At 41.6% G+C, this 19527-nt stretch overlaps 1 protein-coding gene across 2 annotated transcripts in view; it reads right to left on the bottom strand.

Annotated features, from left to right (window-relative positions):
* LOC139184054 (adhesion G protein-coupled receptor E2-like) overlaps positions 1 to 19527 on the bottom strand; it is a 1114856-nt gene that overhangs the window by 1033926 nt on the left and 61403 nt on the right. The window contains exons 19-20 of one of the 2 annotated variants that reach the window (XM_070792642.1): positions 18020 to 18227; positions 15495 to 16316 (exon numbers count right to left, since the gene is read on the bottom strand). The exons of the other annotated variant lie outside the window; for it this stretch is intronic. Of the exons in view, the coding sequence (XP_070648743.1) occupies positions 18045 to 18227 (183 nt within the window). The 3' untranslated portion in view covers positions 15495 to 16316; positions 18020 to 18044. Of the gene's footprint in view, positions 1 to 15494; positions 16317 to 18019; positions 18228 to 19527 lie in introns of those variants that run through there. 2 annotated transcript variants of the gene reach the window in all.

Below are 19527 nucleotides of genomic sequence, written 5' to 3'. Positions count from 1 at the left end.
CCCAAGAAGTTTTAGTTAGCAAAGAAGCCTGCTTACAGTTTTATAGATAATGTCTCTCTGGGGCTGCGATTGCCCCCTTCTGGCTCTGGCTGCCTGTCACCGGAGGGGGAAGGTCTGCAGCCGGCTATCTCTGTTCAGTCGTTTGTTCCATGTGCGGGCCTGGAGGTCTTAGGTTAGGACTGGCTTTTCGCGTGGTAGATATCCCACAGTCTGGTTTGCTAGCCCAAATTATTTCGCTCAGATAGCGCTCAGGGTATTCAGGCCAGATTCTTACTCTAAGCGATGCAGCCCGCGCCGCGCCTCTCTGCCCAGCCCCCGCTTGCTAATGGCGGATGCAGGCGTCTGTGCTGCTTCTCCGCTGGGGGAGTTACCGTAGGGCTCTCAATCTGCGAGTTTTAATTGTTAATTTATTTTTTCTCCCTGTTATGTTGCCCTCTGTGCTTCCAAAGCTCGGCACAGATTCGGCAGTGAGAAGGTTTCCTGGTGTTTGGAAACTTCTCTCTTTTTAAGATTCCCTTCCCGGGATGGAGCTCCATCCCTCCCTCTTTTGTCTCTTTTTTTTTGTCTTTAATATTTTTTCCTACCTCCTTTCGAAGAGTTGGGTTGCTTTTCTGGGTGCCTGATGTCCTCTGCTGGCATTCAGACGTTGTTTTGTGGAATTTACTCGACGTTTAAATGCTCTTTTGATGAATTTGTGGGGGAGAAAGTGTTCTCCCCGTCCTACTCCTCCGCCATCTTGGCTTCTCCCCTCAGAATGGAAATTTCTTAAAAATTAAGAATAAAACTGTCATATGATCCACCTATCCAATTTGGGGGTATTTATCCAAAGAGTATGAAAATGCTTTACTAGAAAGATAGATATATGCTCCCCTATATTAATCATGACATTATTTACAATAGCCAATACATGGAAATACCTAAGTACCCATTAGTGATTGGAGAAGGCAGTGGCAACCCACTCCAGTACTCTTGACTGGCAAATCCTATGGATGGAGGAGCCTGGTGGGCTGCAGTCCATGGGGTCGCTAGGAGTCAGACATGACTGAGCGACTTCACTTTCACTTTTCATTTTTATGCACTGGAGAAGGAAATGGCAACCCACTCCAGTGTTCTTTCCTGGAGAATCCCAGGGGCGGTGGAGCCTGGTGGGCTGCCATCTATGGGGTCGCACAGAGTCAGACACAACTGAAGTGACTTAGCAGCAGCATCAGCCACATCAGTGATTTGATAGGTAAAGAAGATGCAATATATATATATATATATATATATGTGTGTGTGTGTGTGTGTGTGTGTGTGTGTGTGTGTATAGACACACATGGAATACCACTAAGCCTTTAAAAGATGGTATCTTAACATTTGTGACAACAGAGACTGGCCTTGAAGATATTATGTAAAGGGAAATAACTCATATATGGAATGTAAAAAACAAATGAGCAAAATAAGTGAACAATCCAAACCAAAGGAAAAAACATGTAGATACATGGAACAGAATAGTGATTGCCAGAGGGAAAGGAGTTGGGTACAGTGAGAAATAAGTAAACGAGATCAACAGTATGGTGATGAATAAAACATAGTTTTTGGTAGTGCTCATGCTCTAGGGTATACAGAAGTAGAAATGTAAAATCGAATACAAACCTTGTTGTGTGGTTTTGAGCATGCTGTGTAAACTCTAGAACATTTCAGTATTAAATCTTGTTTCTCAAATCTCCCTGTTTTTTGTTTTTGTTTTTGTTTTTTCTGAGATGAGTTCTGTGATCTTATTTAGAACCACACGGACTGATCCAGCCACAATCTTGACCCCAGTGAAGAAAATGTTTTGGGGTCTTGCTATAAATAATATGAAACAGGTGAGTGCCTGAGGCACTCCTAGCTGATAGCATCACTACCAATAGGCTGGATACAACAGTAGGAGTCTATCTGATAGGCTAGGTGAATTCAGTTTTTTTATTTCTCCTTCTCCATGAACTCTCCTGCCTTCTAGAGCTCAAAACTCCCATCACCTTATCCCAGCCCTGAATTAAAGTTTCATCCAAGGCAGACTTAGGATGGTATCTTGATTAGTCTCCTCGGATCTTCAAAACTTTAACTTGTGGTGTGGACAGAACCTTGGTATCTCCTAGGCTGTGTTACTATCATGGCTTTCTCATCTCCAGCCACACTGAGCAGAGTAGGAGTGGATACAGCTCAAGCTGGCAAGATAAGTTATGTTTCCTCTAGGTAATGTAGAAATCGTGCCTGAGAATTCCTTTTTCTTTATTAAATAAAGATGATTTCATTCTCATTTGACCCAAGACTGAGAAAACATCACGTGAGCACATTAAAGAAGTTTTGGGCACTGGCAGGTGTAGCTGCCCTGGATGTTGATGCAGACACTGTGGCCTTTACAGACTCTGGGTCTGTGCAGACATTCGTCCACATTTGCAAGGGTAAGGAGAGTGTGATGGATACCTGTGGCTGTAGACAGCTTTCCGGGCTGGGGTTTGGCTAAGTTTCCTGGTATAAGCATCCAGAAGAGCCCGCTCTCTCTTCCCCAGTTTGTGGGGGCCTTTTCTCGTTCCCATGGAGGCTTCCTATGGTTAGCATGGTGGCCCAGATGTTCTGTTGTCCCAATGTGGCCAGAAGTGACCCAGGTCCACCCTGTCTGCCTGCTCTGGCTCCCTCAGCCTCTCTGGGAAGCTCCCAGCTGGGATGGGGACATCACAGATGCATGTGTCACAGGCTAAGGATTTGAACAAAGGCCTGGGTGGGCCTTCCTGGGAACTGAGTTCAGAGGAAATTCTGTGGTCCCTGAATAAGGCCCATATTGGCTCCCAGTGATGGACTTTGTCTGACTTCCCCAGGGCAAGTGCTGCCAACTTAGTTCACCTTGGATCCTGCTGACCCTGGCAGGGCAGCACTCCCCATCCATGCTAACTCTGATACTCCAGCTCCATGGAGATGGACCAAGACCCACCCCTGAGCCAGGCTGCTCAAGAATGAGGCTTGTGGGCAGTGGCACAGAAAATGAGCATGATGGTAAAAAGGCCATGGTCATCTGGGCAGTGGGCACCAGGCTGTGCTGGACACTGGAGCTGATGTCTGATCACACAGGCTTGGGGCTGTGAAAGTGCCTTTTTCTGATTCCCATGAAGGCTTCCCCCAGGCTGGCAGAAAGTGGTAAGAATCCACAGCTGATCAAGGCTTTTAATGGAGAAGGACTGGGTGGCTGGAGCAGGAAGCAGATGCCCTTGGGTGAAGGGTGGCAGTTGTTTCTGCCATCTGGCAGTTGGTCTCCCACCAGGGACGTAGACCTGTGCACCCTGCTGAGTGGGGCTCAGCCTCCACCTTCTGTCCCCATGTGTTCTGGGTCATCGTGGGATCTGAGTTGATCTCCTAAGTAGGGGGTCAGGCAATGGGCAGTGATGACCTCTCATCATCTGGTCCAGATGAAAGCCTCTTCATTTACCTGATTCTTCAAGTGGGTTGGGCATTGATGTTACCCCGACATACCCCTGACACAACATCCTCTCAGGCCCCAGTCATCAGAGCTGCCTCAGGTCCATGAACTTAAATTACTGGGGAGGGTCAGGATGGAGCCTTGGGTGGGGAAATAGATGAAGGCTGAGCAACTGAGATGTGGGGTCGGGATGACAGGTGTTGTCTTTCCCAGGTGGGCTTTTTATTGGGGGCAGGACCAGTTGGAAATAGTGGGTCTTTCCTTGATACTTTCTGCTCCCACATTTCTGAACAGGTCACCCGGGTCCACCATGACACAGGGGGTCTGAGAAGTCCCCAGTGAGGGCAAACGTCCTCCCAGCAGTCACTATCGATGGTGAAGAGGACAGATATTTTTCTGGAAACCACAGTGCTGTGACCTCATTGAATATCTTGAATGTCACGCTCTCCTTTGTTTTACACAAATAAGATGCCAGGTGGTGGGGGGATGTTCTGAACATCCAGAAGACACCCTCTGCAGAGGTTCTGAGCCTTAGGGTTCAGAGAGGGTTGGGAGACCAGGTAGGTGCACAGAATGGCCCTCTAATGCCTGGAGAAAGTGGGACAAGAAGCCCAAAGAGCAGCCCAGTTCTCCTGTCCATAGCAGACCCCACAGCAGGTCATGGGTAGACACATCCTCAGGTGCAGCAAAGGCTGGAATGCTGAAGTGGTGGTGCACAGACAGTCCAGCTGAGCCTGTCACAGGGCTAAGTCTTCAGGTAACAGGCTTTGCTCCAAAGCCACAGGTTCCTTTTTCAGTCAACCACCTTGAGGTCTGTTAGGGTCCTGTCCCACCCCAGTCTTGTTCATGCATGTCTCTGTACGGGTTGGCAGCAGTGGGTGGGAGATACTCACAGTCCAGAAACAGTGAGTGGAATTCATGACCACCATGTGCAATTATGCAGGTTATTCACTGCACAAGAGTGTCCAGCCAAGGAGTCAAATGGGAAGAGGAAAATCAGCTCAATCTCCATTCCCCAAACATGCAGCGTTCACCTGGAGATGAGGGGCCTTTATCTAATTCACATGAAGGTTTTGAATTCTGCCAAGGCTACATGTTTAAAGTGCAACATCCACCCACAGGGGACCCTGTGAACCAGCAGAGCCTTCACACAGATGCAGGTCCCCTCATTTCTCCCACCAGGGGGGCTATGCCATCCTCCATCTGCAGGGAAGGAGGGAAGGGGCTGAGACCAAGGTTGTGGACTCTTCTCTCTGCAGCACAGTGGGTCAAAGGACCCTCTTCAGAGTCCTCTGGACCCTGGACTTAGCCACTTCCTCACCTCCCACCTTCACTCTCCTCCCCTCCCTATCCTTGGTATTCAAGTCTAACCCTCTTCTTGGACACCTCTTGGAGTTCTGTCTGCCCCACTGCTGGCTACCTCTGCCCCATCCCCATGGAAAGGGGGCAAAGCATGCTGATATGTGGAGGCTAGGCTCCTCCTCTGTCCACGGTGAGGGGCTGGGCAAACACAACTGCTCTTGAACACCCACACTGGACACAGCCCGCAAGGATGACCATCCAGGAAAGGGTGTGTTAGGTCATCATAACCATAATTTAAAAGCCCAATAGCCATCACTGTTTTGTGCTTTGTGATCTCACATACCTTCCTAGCAATTCTCTGCAGTAAGCACCATGGTTACCTCATTTTTATGCATCCTTTTTTTTTATAGTTAGGTAAGCTGGGGCACAGAGATGTGAAATAATTTGTCCAAGATCACAGTTAACAAAAGGAAAAGTTGCTTTTGTTTTTATCTGTAATGGATAGGGATTCTTATAAAAGAAAACACTAAACTACAATAATATTATCACATCTCAAAAGTTAAGGATTTCTGAATCAGTATCCTGGCCAGTGTCAAACTCACAGCTATCAGGTAGCAAAGCCAGGATTTGGGTCCCTGGCTCATTATGCCACCCTGCCTCTCTGTGCAGGTGAGATAGGAACAGTTACACTTGTCCCAACTGAGATCTGAGTACTGCACTTGTAACCAGGTCCTGCCCCTTGGATGCTGCAGGAATGACTCAGCATTTGGCTGACCCCAAACCTCATGAATGGAGAGGTGGAGGACACAGGGTCATTTTTACCTTGACATGTGTTCCCACTCTCATTCCTGAACATTGTTACCCCAGAAATAAGCTCACATCCTTGGATGAACATGTAGTAGAAGCCTCCTGCCATGTTCCAGCAGTCTGCTAATTTCCCACAGGACACTGTTAAGGGTCCACACTCATTGATGTCTGAACACAGCAAGAAAAATGGTCACTTCCCTAAAGTCTGTGATCTCTCAAGGCTGAGATCCCCACACTGTACCTGACTCCCCAGCTCTGGGCCTAATGTTTACTCCATGTCTTTTTGGAAAGAATTAGACTCTTGGGCAATACTGCTGAGTCTAGGCTGCTGCAGGAGCAAACCATTCCTGAAGCTTGTGCAGTCCAGCTCTGCTTTTCTTGGTCCTCTGGCTGGCACCCCAGAAGGGACACAGTGGGAAGTACTGATGTGGGGAGTGGGTGGAAGCTCTGCACCCCCCTCCTCATTCCTGAAAGGATAAACTGAGGCACAAACTCCAGACTCCTGGAGACACTCTCCTTCCCAGGAAACTAAGCTTACTCACTTCTTATCTCTCCACCTTCATATCTTTTCTTTTCTCTTTTTTCAGTCCTTGATGACAGTTCTGAGGAGGAAGCCCGGGGCCCCCAACCAACATCCATGTCTTCCACAAGCGCTGGAGTATACTCCACAATCTCTGCATGCCCCGCCACCACCCCAAATCTCTGTACCACCACAACTGTCCAAGGGGTCGGTGAAGATCTCCCCAGATGAAGAAATGAATGCTGGAGCACAGTGGCAGGTGGTGTCACTGATGCATGAGGAGTTTGGAGGGAACCACTGAACACAGGCTGTGGGGATGGAGACTTTTTGCAGAGGTCCAAGGAATGAAGGAAACCAGCTATCAGCTAGTGGCCAAAGGGCAGAAGGAGGGAGGGAAGGATGAATGGGGGGAAGGGAGGGAGAGGGGAGGGAGGGAAGAAGGCAGAGACATGACACCATCAAAAGAGGAAGAGTTCAGAACACTCTGGGCAGGAAAAAACAACTCCTCTTATTCCCAGAGAACCAATGCTGAACTTCATTTGAAAAATATGCCTCCTTCTCTCCTTTGTTGGTGAGAGAACCCAGGCCCTGGCATGTAGTCTCTGTCTTCCCAATGCTCACCCCTAATGTTTGGAGTTGCAGGTACCACTGGCAACAACAGCAGCACCAAGAGTCCTGGGGTAGTAAGACAGAGATGAGAAAGATAGGAAAATTGAGCTTCAACTTCAACCCCTTTCCTCATGATCCCACAATCTCATGAAGCAGTGCCTTAAATAAAGTTCTTTCTCTCTTCTATAGATTCATCCTATTGATTTTATTTCTCTTAAGAACCTGGACTAACACAGATGGCAAAATGAGAATCTCTGTTAGGTCCACACACTTCCCTAGGAATAAGCTTCACCAACTTTCTTTTTTGAGAACTTAATATAATTGAGTTAATACCCTTCTTAAAATTCCTTCCTTCCTCTCCCTTATATAAATAGTGGGAGAGCTAGAAATAAAGCAAAAGTTGGATGTAAATCAAAGAAGAGAGGACATTCTCAAATTGGATAAATAGTCCCAGACAGCTTTAGTTGTCTATCTCCACTGTTATGGTTCTACTTGCTAGCCTTTGTGTGTCCTAAGTCACTTCAGTCATGTCCAACTCTTTGCGATCCTAGGGTCTGTAGCCAGCCAGGATCCTCTGTCCATGGGATTCTCCAGGCAAGAATACTGGAGTGAGTTGCCATGCCCTCCTTCAGGGGATCTTTCCAACTCAGGGATCAAACCCATTTCTCTTATGTCTTCTGCATTGGCAGGCAGGTTCTTTACCACTAGTGCCACCTGAGAAGCCCTTATGTCTACTTACCTGGCAGCATACTTAGATGTCCATTTCTCAAGCTGTGGAGACCAGCAAGCCCAGCCATAGAGGACCTTTTATCTTGGTATTTTCAGTATGACTTATGCTTTTCATGACCTGACAGGAAACTACAGGTCTGGATGATTTCTTTCCCCTCATTACATCTCTGAAATTTCAGAGTATTTATATTGCATTACTACTATTTGCACTGAAAGCCTCCTAAAGGGCAGTTTTTATATCTTTTTGATATAGGATGATCTATGACACGGAGAATCATTATATTGGTCTTTTCTCCTATAAGGACTTTTGCTCAGAGTGAATAGAAATATCTGTTTATTGCTTATTAACAATTTTTTTTAATTTTTAAGTTTATTTCGAAATAAAGATTCAGAGGAAGTTGCAAAACACTACCAAAGATCCTGTGTAATCTTTACTCATTTTCTCACAAAGGTTGTGTTTTTATGTAATGATAGTCCAATATCCAGGTTTCCTAGGTGGCTCAGTGGTAAAGAATCCATCTGCAATGGAGGAGAAATGGGTTTGATCCCTGGGTTGGCAATATACCCTGGAGAAGGAAATGGCAACCCACTCCAGTATTTTTGCCTGGAAAATCCCATGGGTATAGGAGTCTAGCAGGCTATAGTTCAACAGGTTGTGAAGACTTGGACACAGACTGAGTGATTCAACAACAAAAGGTCCAATATCTAAATCAAGAAATTGACATTAGTATAATGTGTATATAATTTCATGCCATTTTATCACATGTTTAGATTCCTGTAACTGTCACTGCAATCAAGACACATCAGTATTCCATCGCCACAAAGATCTCCCTCATGCCACTGCAGCATCCCTAACATTGGCAGGTCTAAAACTAAGGATTTTATTCTTCAACAAGACCCAACATAGTCTGAGATTCATATTTGTTGATGAAAGAAAATAGTCCTGATATGCATTTAAACATGAGAAAAGCATACCCCTCAAATTTTCCAGTAGTCTATGTGATGGAATTATGATAATTTTGTTTGCAGTTTTTAACTTTATTTTTTTTTTCTATGTGGTCGTGTTTATTAGGTCTGCTAGAGCTGCCACAATAAAATATAGACTGAGTGGCTTAAACAGCAGAAATTTATTTTGTCACAGTTCTGGGGCTGGATGTCCAAGATCAAGTGCTGGTAGGGTTGGTTTCTGATGAAAGCTCTCTCTGGGCTTGTACCTGGCCCTGTTTTCACTGTGTCCTCATATGACCCTTCCCCTCTTTGTGGAAAGACAGTGATCATTGGTGTCCTCTAGTTCTAAAGCTTGAGCTCTTCGTGCTCCATCTCTTAGACATGACAACACCGGTGTCCTATTCCCTCACCCTTCCCTTGGCCTCCATTCCCCTGATGAAGTGCTTCTGTACTGCTCCTTAGTGCCACTGACATCCCAAAATCTCCATAGTGTTGTCCATTGTGGCTGTACCAGTTTACATTCCCACCAACATGTAGGAGGGGTCCGTTTTCTCCACATCCTCTGCAGCACTTGTTGTTTGTAGAATTTTTGGTGATGGCCATCCTGACCAGTGTGAGGTGATACTTCTTTACAGTTTTGATTTGCATGTCTCTAATAATTAGTGATGTTGAGCATCATTCATGTCCTTTATGGTCATCTCTATGTGGCTCCATAGGCTTTCTAGGTGGCCCAATGGGTAAAAAATATATCTGCAATGCAGGAGATGCAGGATTGATACCTGGGTTGGGAAAATCCCCTGGAGGAGGGCATGGCAACCCACTCCAGTATTCTTTTTTTTTTTTTTTTAATTAATTTATTTCTTATTGAACGATAATTGCTTTACAGAGTTTTGCTGTTTTCTGTCAAACCTCAACATGAATTAGCCATAGTTCTCCAGTATTCTTGCCTGGAGAATTCCATGGATAGAGGAGTCTGGTAGGCTACACGTTCATGGGCTTACAAAGAGTCAGACATGACTCACGAACCCACAAATGTCTTCTTTGGAGAAATGTCTATATAGATCTTCTGCCCACTTCTGTTTTTATTTTATTTTAATATTAAGCCACATGAACTGTTTGAATATTTTTGAGATTAATGCTTTGTTAGTTGCTGCTTTGGAAAATATTTTCTCCCATTCTGAAGTTGTCATTTAGAAAGAAGTTTTATGTATCTGTTTATTTGGCTATGTCAGATCTTATTAATAGTTGTGGAATGTGGGATCTTCATTGCATCATGTGGGATATTTTGTTGCAGTGTGGGCTCAGTAGTTGCATGTGGGCTCAGTCGCCCCAAGCATGTGTAATCATAGTTCCCTGACCAGGGATCAGACTCACATCTCTAGCAATTCAAGGTGGATTCTTACCCACTGGACCAAAAAGGATTAAAAAGATATTGCTATGATGTCAAGGAGTGTTCTGCCTATGTTTTCTTCTAAGAGTCTTAGAGTATTTGGCCTTACATTTGGGTGTTTAAACCATTTTGAATTTATTTGTGTGGCATTATGGAGTATTTTATTATTATTATTATTTTTTTTTTTTTGCATGCAGCTGTCCAGTTTTCTCAGCATAATTTGTTGAAGAGATTATCTCTTCTCCATTGTATATTTTTGCCTTCTTTGTCAGAGTACATAACCACAGGTGCGTGTGGGTTTATCTCTACTTTCTATCCTGTACCATTGATGTAGATTTCTATTTTTGTGCCAGTACCATATTGTTTTAATAACTGCAGAGTTTTAGTACAGTCTGATTTCAGGGACTCTGATTCATCTAGTTCTGTTTATCTTTCTCAAAATTGCTTTTGCTATTCCATATAAATTGAACTTTTTGTTTTAGTTTTGTGAAAAAGAACATATAAAACCAACCCAGTTAGCATCATATTCAACAGTGGAATGCTGAAAATATTTTCCTTAATTAAAAACTTTAGATAAATTTCTCTTAACCGTTTCTGTAATAGTTACATCATTTTTGTGTGTGTGTGTGTGCACTGCATATGTCAACCGGTGTTCCTGATGGCATCTCTGTGGATGATTTTTTCTTAGAGTTTAGGTTACTTTGTTGTATATCAGCTCTCTCTGGATCCAAGGAAATGTATGACTTTGTAGTTTCTAAGACTATTTCTCATTACTAGCTTGATATTACCATTTTCCATTATCTATTTTTTATAAAACACATAAAAATGATTTATTAGTTAAAATGTGTTACCTTATTTTGCATAAAAATGGTGGATTAATTATCACAATATCTCTTTTGTAAAGTGAAAGCTACATTATCAATTATTTTATTTTATTTTTTTGGCTTCAGACTTTTTTTTTTTTTAATTTTAATTGTAGGTCAACTACTTTATAATATTGCACTGGCTTTGCCATACCTCAACATGAATCTGCCATGGGTATGCACATGTTCCCCATCCTGAACCCCCCTCCCTCCTTCCTCCCCGTACCATCCCTCTGGGTTGTCTCAGTGCACAAGCCCTAGGCATCCAGTATCATGCATTGAACCTGGACTGGTGATTCGTTTCATATATTATATTATACATGTTTCAATGCCATTCTCCCAAATCATTCCACCCTCTCCCTCTCCCACAAAGCCCAAAAGACTGCTCTATACATCTGTGTCTCTTCTGCTGTCTCGCATACAGGTTTATCGTTACCATCTTTCTAAATTCCATATATATGCATTAGTATACTGTATTGGTGTTTTTCTTTCTGGCTTACTTCACTCTGTATAATAGGCTCCAGTTTCATCCACCTCATTAGAACTGATTCAAACGTATTCTTTTTAATGGCTTAGCCAGATGTGTGAATACCCTCTATTTTTTTTGACATTTTAAAAATTTTGCTTTAATTTTAAGTTTTATACTTTAAATCATCAGCATAGAGCCAAATTCATATATTTATATCAATTTACAAGGTTAGTTTTGTATAAAAAGGACATCTTTTGTAAACCTAAAAATTTATGAGTATATATGCTTTTAAGGAATTGATAACTGATTATACATTTATTTACTTTTATGATAGATTTTATGTATAATTTGAAATATAGATTTTGGTGCAATGACACACTAAAATCTTATATAGACTACACCCTGGGACCACAATTATTAACACAGCACCACATTATAAAATCTTGCATAATGTGTATACACATGTTTATTTTGCTGCTGATACTTGATTTTCAGTGGAGACATTATAAAACTTTATTCTTTAAAATGTCTTCATCAAATGTTGAAGAATTTATAGAATATGCTCAACATAATTATAATACTAGTATTTCACCCCTCAAAATAAATGATTTCAAAGTAAAATTATCCCAGTTGTCTCCAAAATATTTTTGTAATATATATCCAAACCAGAAAAATTGACATCAAATTTGACTGTCATGTTATTTTGTCACTTTGATCTAGGATAGCCTTATGAAACTTTTATAAGGATACTGACATTAGAAGAGTCTGCATTTGCCTAATTGTTTCCTCATGATGTCATTTGACTTGTGTGCCTTTCTCCTGTATTTCATGTGTACTGAAAGTCTGGTCACAAAGAATGGGTACCTGTAAGCTTTTTCTAGAAGTGGCCAGAAGGTAAGTATTTTTGGCTTTGTAGTCTTGCATTCTCTTTCACAAGCACTCAACTTGATATTGTAGCTTGAAAGCGGCTATGGCATCAGTCCTTCAGATGGATATTCAGGACTGATTTCCTTTACAATTGACTGGTTTGATCTTCTTGCTGTCCAAGGGACTCTCAAGAGTCTTCTCAAACACCTAAATAAAGCCTGGATTGTATTTAGGTTAGACTGATTTGCCACAATCTTTTATTTCACAAGTGAGATGTTGTAAACTCATGTTTTATCAGGAAATATAAACTGTCAGACATACTTTTGATGTTGAGATTGATTATTAATTCATTTGGTGGTTGTCTAATCTAACAATGTAAAATAACACTTTGTTCCTTGTAATTAATCAATTATCTCATAGAAAATTCTGTGGGATAGTCTTGTCTTTCAACAAGATTTTCCCTTGTGCTTTTAGTGATGATTTACTAAATACTGTAAAGTTATCATGATCTATTTCTATCATATCTTCCATATTTATTGGCTGTTACTTTTCTTATCATTATCCTCAAGCTAGGCTTCAACATTACGTGAACTGGGAACTTCCAGGTGTTCAAGCTGGGTTTAGAAAATGCAGAATAAACAGAGGTAAAATTACCAACATTCACTGGATCATAGAGAAAGCAAGGCAATTCCCTCCAAAACTTCTACTTCTGTTTCATTGACTATGCAAAAGCCTTTGACTGTGTCAATCATAACAAAGTGGGAAAACTTAAAGAGTTGTGAATACCAGATCACTTTAACTGTCTCCTGAGAATCCTGTATGTGGGTCAAGAAGCAACAGTTGAAACCCTGTATGGACAATTGACTGGTTCAGAATTGAGAAAGGAGAACGATGAGGCTGTTTATTGTCACCCTGTTTATTTAACTTATACACAGAGCACTTCATGCTATATGTCAGCTGGGCTGGATGAGTTACAAGCCGGAATTAAGATTACTAGGACCTCAGATACGTGGATGATACCACTCTAATGGCAGAAAGTGAAGAGGAACTAAAGAACCTCTTGATGTGGGTGAAGGAAGAGAGGGAAAATGCCAGCTTAAAACTCAATATTAAAAACTAATATCGTGCCATCTGGTCCCATTACTTCAAGTCAAATAGAAGAGGAAAATGTGGAAGCTGTGACATATTTCCTCTTCTTGGGCTCTAAAATCATTGTGGATAGTGACTACAGCCACGAAATTAGAAGACAATTGTTTCTTGGCAGGAAAGCTATGACAAACCTAGACAGTGTATTAAAAAGCAAAGACACCACTTTGCTGACAAAGGTCTGTATAGTCAAGGCTATGGTCTTTTCAGTAGTCATCTAAGGATGTAAGCCTGGACAATAAAGAAGTAAGACCATTGAAGAATTGATGTTTTGAACTGTGGTGCTGGAGAAGACTCTTGGGAGTCCCTTGGAAAGCAAAGTGATCAAACCAGTCAATTTTTTTTTAATTTAATTTAAAAATTTTTAAATCAATTACTTAATTTATTTTACTTTACAATATTGTACTGGTTTTGCCATACATTGACTTGAATCTGCTGTGAGTGTACATGTGCTCCCCATCCTGAACCCCCCTCCCACCTCCCTCCCCATTCCATCCCTCTGGGTCATCCCAGTACACCAGCCCCGAGCATCCTGTATCATGCATTAAACCTGGACTGGCGATTCATTTAACATATGATATTTTATACGTTTCAGTGAAATTCTCCCAAACCATCCCACCCTCGTCCTCTCCCAGAGTCCAAAAGACTGTTCTATACATATGTGTCTCTTTTGCTGTCTCGCATACAGGATTATCGTTACCTTCTTTCTAAATTCCATATATATGTGTTAGTATACTGTACTGGTGTTTTTCTTTATGGCTTACTTCACTCTGTATAATAGGCTCCAGTTTCATCCACCTCATTAGAACTGATTCAAATGTATTCTTTTTAATGGCTGAGTAATACTCCATTGTGTATATGTACGACTGCTTTCTTATCCATTTATTGGCTGATGGACATCTAGGTTGCTTCCATGTCCTAGCTATTATAAACAGTGCTGCGACGAACATTGGGGTGCACGTGTCTCTTTCGATTCTGGTTTCCTTGGTGTGTAGGCCCAGCAGTGGGATTGCTGGGTCATATGGAGCTCTATTTTCAGGTTTTTAAGGAATCTCCACACTGTTGTCCATAGTGGCTGTACTAGTTTGCATTCCAACAGTGTAAGAGGGTGCCTTTTCTCCACTCCCTCTACAGCATTTATTGCTTGTAGACTTTTGGATCACAGCCATTCTGACTGGCGTGAAATGGTACCTCATTGTGGTTTTGGTTTGCATTTCTCTGATAATGAGTGATGTTGAGCATCTTTTCATGTGTTTGTTAGCCATCTGTATGTCTTCTTTGGAGAAATGTCTGTTTAGTTCTTTGGCCCATTTTTTGATTGGTTCATTTATTTTTCTGGAATTGAGCTGCAGGAGTTGCTTGTGTATTTTTGAGGTAAATTCTTTGTCAGTTGCTTCATTTGCTATTATTTTCTCCCATTATGAAGGCTATCTTTTCACCTTGCTTATAGTTTCCTTTGTTGTGCAGAAGCTTTTAATTTTAATTAGGTCCCATTTGTTTATTTTTGCTTTTATTTCCAATATTCTGAGAGGTTGGTCATTGAGGATCCTGCTGTGGTTTATGTCGGAGAGTGTTTTGCCTATGTTTTCCTCTAGTATTTTAATAATTTCTGATATTACATTTAGATCTTTAATCCATTTTGAGTTTATTTTTGTGTATGGTGTTAGAAAGTGTTCTAGTTTCATTCTTTTACAAGTGGTTGATCAGTTTTCCCAGCGTCACTTGTTAAAGAGATTGTTGTTTCTCCATTGTATATTCTTGCCTCCTTTGTCAAAGATAAGGTGTCCATAGGTGTGTGGATTTATCTCTGGGCTTTCTATTTTGTTCCATTGATCTATATTTCTGTCTTTGTGCCAGTACCATACTGTCTTGATGACAAGTCAACCTTAAATGAAATCAACCCTGAATACTCTTTGGAAGGACTCATGCTGAAAATGAAACTCCAGTACTTGGGCACCTGATAGGAACAGCTGACTCACTGGAAAAGATCCTGATGCTGGGAAAAACTGAAGGCAGAAGGAGAAGAGCAAGACAGGATGAGATGGTTGGATGGCATCATTGATTCAATGGACAAGAAGTTGAGCAAACTCTGGGAGATGATGTAGGACAGGGAAGCCTGGTGTGCTTCAGTCCATGGGGATGCAGAGTTGGACATGTCTTACTGATTGAAGAACAATCTGTACTCATTGATGGGGCTTCCAAGGTGGCTCAGTGGAAAAGAATCCACCTGCCAATGCAGGAGATGTGGGTTTGACCCTGGGATGGGAGGATTCCCTGGAGAAGGAAATGGCAACCCACTTCAGTATTCTTGCCTGGGAAATCCCATGGACAGAGGAACCTGATGGGCTACATTCCATAGGGTTTCAAAAGAGTCAGACATTACTCAATGAGTAAACAACAACAAGAACTCATGGATATTTTAAAGTTTATATATTATGATAACTTACAGTAATTTTCTATTTTGTTTCAAGTGATACAAAGAGATTAGTGGGTGTTTGCAGGACATTTACTGTAGATGTAATCCTCTGGCTTATATCTTGAATAGGTCACATTTTGAGAAAGAAATAATTTGTTATATACGTAAACAAAACAAAACTGTGCAGTAACAATATACACTTCTATATATATATATATATATATATATATATATATATATATATACACACACACACACATACACTTCTAATGAATATGTTAGCAATCTTTAGAAATAGAGAGTGAAGAAGATGAAGCATGTATGTATGGAGACCATCTGTCCTAGGTTGCCTGTAATGAAAATGTTTTTTAGAACATAATCCAGAAAAATCTTGGGAAACCATATTGGTTGTTTACCCTATATGTAGGGTTTGACCTGTTTCCTCTCTTACTGTATTTTAAGTTTGACTTCTGAAGCTCATTCTCCTTGTCATATATCTTCAATTAGAGGAACTTTGTAGAAAAAAAAATGTTGAAGCAGATGATTTAATCCAAGGCAACTGGGGAATTGGGTCATAGCTCCTTGATTATGCTGTTAGTGAAGTAAGCATCCCATATGGAACAGAAAACCCAAATTCTCCAGCAATCTGAATATCACACGTTCCCTTCATGCTTTCTTCCACAATGGTTCCATGAAGAGTTACTTGTAAAAAACACGAATTTTTTTTTTTTTTCCATGATGGAGGTGACAGTTCAGAATTTTCCTCATTGTCTAGGATACCAGATCATCTGGTTTACTGACTGATTCAAGCATCCTGAGAAGAAAAGTGTGAAAAATAATATTTTTTTAGAAAGTGCTAGACTTTTACACCAAAAACTAAAAAAGATAGTCAAAAGAAGTCAAAGAAGACCCAAAGAATTAAATAAACTTTCTATGACCATGGGTCAGGAGGCAATATAGTTAATATGGCAGCATTCCCCCAAGTTGATCTATAGACTCAACATAGTCCTTATCAACATCTCAGCTAACTTTTTTTCAGAAATTGACAAGCACTTCTTACAATTTACATGGGACTTCACCCTTATGGCAGAAACGGAAGATGAACTAAAAAGCCTCTTGATGAAAGTGAAAGAGGAGAGTGAAAGAGTTGGCTTAAAGTTCAACATTCAGAAAACTAAGATCATGGCATCTGGTCCCACGACTTCATGGGAAATAAATGGGGAAACAGTGGAAACAGTGTCAGACTTTATTTTTTGGGGCTCCAAAATCACTGCAGATGGTGATTGCAGTCATGAAATTAAAAGACGCTTACTCCTTGGAAGAAAAGTTATGACCAACCTAGATAGCATATTAAAAAGCAGAAATATTACTTTGCCAACAAAGGTCTGTCTAGTTAAGGCTATGGTTTTTCCAGTAGTCATTTATGGATATGAGAGTTGGACTGTGAAGAAAGCTGAGCACCGAAGAATTGATGCTTTTTAACTGTGGTGTTGGAGAAGACTCTTGAGAGTCCCTTGGACTGCAAGGAAATCCAACCAGTCCATTCTAAAGGAGATCAGTCCTGGGTGTTCTTTTGAAGGAATGATGCTAAAGCTGAAACTCCAGTACTTTGGCCACTTCATGAAAAGAGTTGACTCATTGGAAAAGACTCTGATGCTGGGAGGGATTTGGGGCAGGAGGAGAAGGGGATGACAGAGGATGAGATGGCTGGATGGCATCACCGACTGAATGGTATGAGTTTGAGTGAGCTCCAGGAGTTGGTGATGGACGGGGAGGCCTGGCGTGCTGGCGATTCATGGGATCGCGAAGAGTCGGACACGACTGAGTGACTGAACTCAACTGAACTGATGCGGTCCCAAATTGTTAAAAAATCCTGAGAAAAACTTATTGATAGAGTCAAAGTGAAATTTACTACAAAATACTTGAATCAAGATATACGAATGAAAGAGCTTAGAGTACAGACATGAACACTTATATTTAGGGTAACTTATTTTGACAAGGTTTTCAGTAAAGTTCACTGGGGGAAAGAATAACCTTTTAAAAAAATGATGCTGGGACAACTGCAAATCCACATGCTAAAGAATGTGGACCTCACAAAAAAAGTATAAAATTTGTATCATTAAAATGTTAATTATACATCAGTGTCTCTTTTGCTGTATAGAACAGTCTTATGGACTCTGTGGGAGAGGGAGAGAGTAGGAAGATCTGGGAGAATGGCACTGAAACATGTAAAATATCATGTATGAAACGAGATGCCAGTCCAGGTTCGATGCACGATACTGGATGCTTGGGGCTAGTGCACTGGGACGACCCAGAGGGATGCTATGGGGAGGAAGGAGGGAGGAGGGTTCAGGATGGGGAACACATGTCTACCTGTGGTGGATTCATTTTGATATTTGGCAAAACTAATACAATTATGTAAAGTTTAAAAATAAAATAAAATTAATTTAAAAAAGAGAAATGAACGCATATGACTATACAAAATTTAAAAAAAATGTTAATTATAAATTGATATACCTATGGAAGTGAAAGTGTTAGTTGCTCAGTCATGTCCAATTCTTTGTGATTCCATCGTTTGTAGGTCGTCAGGCTTCACTGTCCATGGTATTCCCCAGGCAAGAATTCTGGAGTTGGTTGCCATTTCCTCCTCTGGGGGATCTTCCTGACCCAGGGATTGAACCTGGGTCTCCTGCACCGCAGGTAGATTGCTTACCACTAGCGCCACCTGGGAAACAATTACTATATGTAAAACTATATTATTATAAGCAATCAGTTCAGTTCAGGTCAGTCACTCAGTTGTGTCCGACTCTTTGCAACCCCATGAATTGCAGCACGCCAGGATTCCCTGTCCATCACCACTCCCAGAGTTCACTCAAACTCACATCCATTGAGTCGGTGATGCCATCCAGCCATCTCATCCTCTATTGTTCCCTTCTCCTCCTGCCCCCCATCCCTTGCAGCATCAGAGTCTTTCCCAATGAGTCAACTCTTCTCATGAGGTAGCCAAAGTACTGGAGTTTCAGCTTTAGCATCATTCCTTCCAAAGAACACTCAGGACTGATCTCCTTCAGAATGGACTGGTTGGATCTCCTTGCAGTCCAAGGGACTCTCAAGAGTCTTCTCCAACACCACAGTTAAAAAGCATCAATTCTTTGGTGCTCAGCTTTCTTCACAGTCCAATTCTCACATCCATATATGACTACTGGAAAAACCATAGCCTTGACTAGACGGACCTCTGTTGGCAGAGTAATGTCTCTGCTTTTGAATATGCTATCTAGGTTGAATATGCTATCTGTAACCAATACCTAATACAATTAATATACATTATATATATATATATATATATATATATATATATATACACAATTAATATAGACAATACCTATATGCAATTACTAAAAGTTCTGAAGTCTTGGAAGAAACATGCATGCAAATTTTTGTGACCTTGTTGCAAGCCATTGTTTTAAGATAAGACTGCCAAAGTGCAAGTGAACAAAAAAATGGATAAACTGGATTTCTTCAAAAATTAAAACTTCTGGGGAATGGTCCCAAGATGCCGGAGGAATAGGATAGGGAGACCACTTTCTCCCCCACAAATTCATCTAAAGATCATTTGAATGCTGAGTAACTTCCACAAAACAACCTCTGAATGCTGGGGTAGGACACCATGCACCCAGAAATGCAGCCCATTCTCTTTGAAAGGAGGTAGGACAAAATATAAAAGACAAAAAGAGAGACAAAAGAGTTAGGGACAGAGACCCATCATGGGGAGGGAGTAGTGAAGGAGAAGAAGTTTCCAAAACAGTAGGAAACCCCCTCAAAGGCAGGTCTGTGGGGAGATTTGAAATCTCAGAGGGCAACATAACTGGGAGGGGGGAAAAAACCCCACAGATTAGGCGCCTAACCACAGCTGCCAGCAGAGAAGTAGCCTAGAAGCTCAGATCTACCACCCCTGCTGTGTACAGGCCACCCTGCTGGAGGCAGAGAGGCAGGCATGTGACAGCCAGAGCTGGAAGGCAAGGGGC

This window comes from Bos indicus, chromosome 7 (genome assembly GCF_029378745.1).
Source record: "Bos indicus isolate NIAB-ARS_2022 breed Sahiwal x Tharparkar chromosome 7, NIAB-ARS_B.indTharparkar_mat_pri_1.0, whole genome shotgun sequence".
NCBI lineage: Eukaryota > Metazoa > Chordata > Mammalia > Artiodactyla > Bovidae > Bos > Bos indicus.
The sequence above is the reverse complement of the archived record's forward strand: the minus strand, read 5'-3'. Positions and strand labels throughout refer to the sequence as shown.